The sequence below is a fragment of the Carlito syrichta genome, unplaced genomic scaffold (assembly GCF_000164805.1).
Source record: "Carlito syrichta isolate Samal-C Ts95f unplaced genomic scaffold, Tarsius_syrichta-2.0.1 Scaffold303270, whole genome shotgun sequence".
Taxonomy (NCBI): domain Eukaryota; kingdom Metazoa; phylum Chordata; class Mammalia; order Primates; family Tarsiidae; genus Carlito; species Carlito syrichta.
In genome coordinates this window covers 76,910-80,826 of record NW_007247366.1, presented here as the reverse complement: position 1 = coordinate 80,826, position 3,917 = coordinate 76,910, and the positions used below count along the sequence as shown (strand labels likewise).

At 40.0% G+C, this 3,917-nt stretch overlaps 1 protein-coding gene across 1 annotated transcript in view; it reads left to right on the top strand.

Moving 5' to 3' along the window:
* Positions 1-935: 935 nt before the first annotated feature.
* Positions 936-3,917, top strand: part of SPINK8 (serine peptidase inhibitor, Kazal type 8 (putative)) — a 13,913-nt gene continuing 10,931 nt past the window's right edge. The window contains exon 1 of the mRNA XM_008058267.1: positions 936-1,002. Coding sequence (XP_008056458.1) covers positions 936-1,002 — 67 coding nt within the window. The remainder of the gene's footprint in view (positions 1,003-3,917) is intronic.

Sequence of the window (3,917 nt, the reverse complement as noted above, 5' to 3'; positions counted from 1 at the left end):
GCAAGAACAGCTAGATTTCAGAGTAGTAGTACACACCACCCTCTGAAAATGAAATATGAACTCACAAGATTTAGGCATTATAAAGAATTTGGAGTCAAAATAAACAAGCTTGAGTAGTATCTATACTTCCTAATTTCAAAGCTCACTCTCTTCCACTGCCAGCCATGTGAACCTTGAAGACACAGATATAACCCGCCTCCCTCGCTACTTCATGATCAACAAACTATCAACAAGAACTATCCAGTTTAGCCAGTTTCTCCGAGCAACTGTGGGAGTAATAGCAGGTAAAGTGGACTTATTAATTTGTAACTTTTAAGAGTTGCGTTATTCATTGTCAAAGAAGGTCTTGTACAGAAATGACCTAGATATATAATTTTCCTGGAAAATGTGTATAGGATGAAGGGAATAGAAACCTGCAAACTGTTGGCAAATAGGCTATGGTTTTCATTTCAGTAATTTTGCTGGTCACTAAATATTAAGACCAAAGCAGCAGAATTAGGGAAGATGAAGAGTATGGAAGTGTATGTTTGGTGTTTTGCCCCTATTTATACTGTCTGTTGACCTACACGTGTTGCTAGGCTTTCTAGTGACTACCCTGTACCTCAGAGATAAATATAAACTTTTAAATATTTCATTGAAAAACTCTTGGTATTTATTCTTTCCCTTGCTAATATGCTTTACTCTTTTTCTGGCATCTTTAAAATTCTGTTTTTAAAATCATTTTTTTCTAATGTCCAATTATTTTAGGGAAATAAATTAAGCAACTTAGTTGCATCAGACACAATTAATTCCAAATGACCTGAGGAAAGAACAAACAAAGCATTTAGACTTTATTTCCTGGTCAGTGAGGGATCTCTATGGGAACTATTACTTCACAAAGAATTTTCTCCACCCTACCATCAAAAACTGCATATTTCCACAGCTCTTCTGTCACCATGGAGGGGACCTTCTCAAATGCCATCCTTGTTCTAGCCATCTCTGTGTGGACTGCCTTTGCAACTGGTGAGTTACATGTTCTTGTTCTGCCCACATTTTCTGCAACAGATTCAGAATCATGGGATAATCAGAAATGGAAGTAGAAGTGCCATTCAATTTTATTTAATCCTAATTTCTCATGTTACAGACGTAGAAACTAAAATCCAGAGAAAGAATTCACACACAATGTTGTTAGTATCAAAGCCGGGAGTTGAATCCAAACTTTCCAAACCCAGGACTATTGAACTTTTCAAAATATCAGGTTACTATTCAATTGTCAGAATGAACAAACAAGATCCAACTTTATTTTTTATTTTTTATTTTTTTGAGTTGGAGTCTCACTCCGTCACCCAGACTGGAGTGCAGTGTCCGCCCCCGGCCACCGCAGCCTCAACCTGCTGGGCTCCGGCAATCCTTCCGCCTCAACCTTCCGAGTAGCTGGAACTACAGGCACCCGCTACCACGCCCGGCTGATTTTTTTGATTTATTGTAGAGATGAGGTCTCACCAAGTTGCCCAGGCGGGTCTTGAACCCACCGGCTCAGGCAATCCACTCACCTCAGCCTCCCAAAGCGCTGGGATTACAGGCTGAGCTACCGAGCCCGGCTAAGATCCAACTTTATGCTGTCTACTAGAGACACTCCTTCGATTTAAAAATACAAATAAGTAGAAGTAAAATGATTGAAAAAACACGTCATGAAACTGCAGCCATAAAGCTGGAATGGTAATACTAATATCAAAGTAGACTTTAACACAAAAAAATGTTACTAGAGATAAAGAAGGGCATTTTGACCAGTCTTGGTGGCTCAGCCTGTAATCCCGGCACTATGGGTGGCCGAGGCAAGTGGATTTTCTGAGCCCGTGGGCTCAAGACCAGCCCGGGCAACTTGGCAAGACCTCATCTCTACAACAAATGTAGTTCCAGTTACTTGGAAGGCTGAAGCGGAAGGATCACTGGAGCCCAGCAGGTCGATGCTGGGATGGCCATGAATGTGCCACTGCACTCCTGCCTGGGCAACAGAGTGAGACTCCAATTCAAAAAAAAAAAAGAAGGACATTTTATAATGATAAAGGATCAATCTATCAGGAAGAAATAACAATTACAAACATGTACACTTAAAAATGGAGCCCCAAATATATGAAGATAAACCAACAGAATTGAAGGGAGAAGTTGATAAGTCAATAATAATAGCTGGAGACACCTCCCACTTATAATAATGACTGGAATAACTAGACAAAAGACCAACAAGGAAATCTAAGCCCAAAACAAGGCTAATAACCAACAAGACCTAACAGACATCCACAGAATACTCCATGCAGCAACAGCAGGATCCATATTCTGCTCAGGTACACATGGAACATTTTCTAGGAAAGACTATATCCTAGGTCATAAAACAAGCTTCATACATTTATTTGTTTGTTTTTGGGTTTTTTTGTTTTTGTTTTTTTTTGAATTGGAGCCTCACTCTGTCGCCCAGACTGGAGTGTAGTGGCCGCTCCCGACCACCGCAGCCTCGACCTGCTGGGCTCCAGTGATCCTTCCGCCTCAGCCTTCTGAGTAGCCGGAATTATGGGTGTGTGCTACCATGCCCGGCTGATTTTTGAAAATTTATTGTAGAGATGAGGTCTCGCCAATTTGTCCAGGCGGGTCTCGAACCTGCGGGCTCAGGCAATCCACTCACCTCAACCTCCCAAAGCGCGGGATTACAGGCTGACCCACCGAGCCCGGTTAGGCTTCATACATTTAAAGGGATAAAGCATATATTTATAAAATATAAGCTCTCCCGCTACACAGGAATGTAGCTCCTATGAATATATTTCTTTATGTTCTATAACATAAGTAATATAATGTATTTGACAATAACAGCCAAAAGGAAGTGAGTGGCAGCAACATTGCTCTCACCATTGCTATTCAACATTGTACTGGAGGTTCTAGTCAAAGCAATTAGCCAAAAACAAAAAACAAACAAAAAAACACATCCAGATACAATCAGAAGAAGTAAAATAATCTCTGTTTATAGATGACATAATTTTGTGAATAGAAAATCCTAAGGAATATACTAAAAACTATTAGTCAGCAAGTTTGCAGGATGCCAGATCAATATACAAAAATTAGCTGTATTTCTATACACTACTAATAAACATTCTAAAAATGAAATTAGGAAATCAATTACATTTACAATAGTATCAAAAAGAATAAAATACCTAAGGATACATTTGCAATGAAAACTACAAAACATTGAAGAAAGAAGTTAAATAAAACCTAAATAAGTATAAATGACATTCATCTTCATAGATTGGAGGCTCTAACATTGTTGTTTTTTTTTTTGAGTTGGAGCCTCACTCTCGCCCAGACTGGAGTGCAGTGGCCGCTCCTGGCCACCGCAGCCTCGACCTGCTAGGCTCCAGTGATCCTTCCGCCTCAGCCTTCCAAGTAGCTGGAACTACAGGCAAGTGCTACCACGCCCGGCTAATTTTTGATTTATTGTAGAGATGAGGGCTCACCAAGTTGCCCAGGCAAGTCTCGAACCCGCGGGCTCAGACAATTCACTCACCTCAGCCTCCCAAAGGCGCGGGATTACAGGCTGAGCCACCGAGCCCGGCTCTAACATTGTTAAGATGGCAATATTCTCCAAATTAATCTACAGATTCCATGAAAATTCTATCAAAATCCCAACTGGCTTTTATGCAGAAACGGAAAAGCTGATCCTAAAATTTGTATAGAAATACAAAAGACTGACGATAGTAAAAGTAATACTGCAAAAGAACAAAGTTGAAGTACTCACAACTTTTCAATTTCAAAGTTTACTGCAGTTACAGACATCAAGACAATGTGTTACTAACTGAGGGATCGAAATATGGACCGATTAAATAGAATAAGAATCCAGGGGGAGAAAATCTTAGAGGGAATTGATTTCTTTTTTTTTTTTTTTTTGTCAGAAT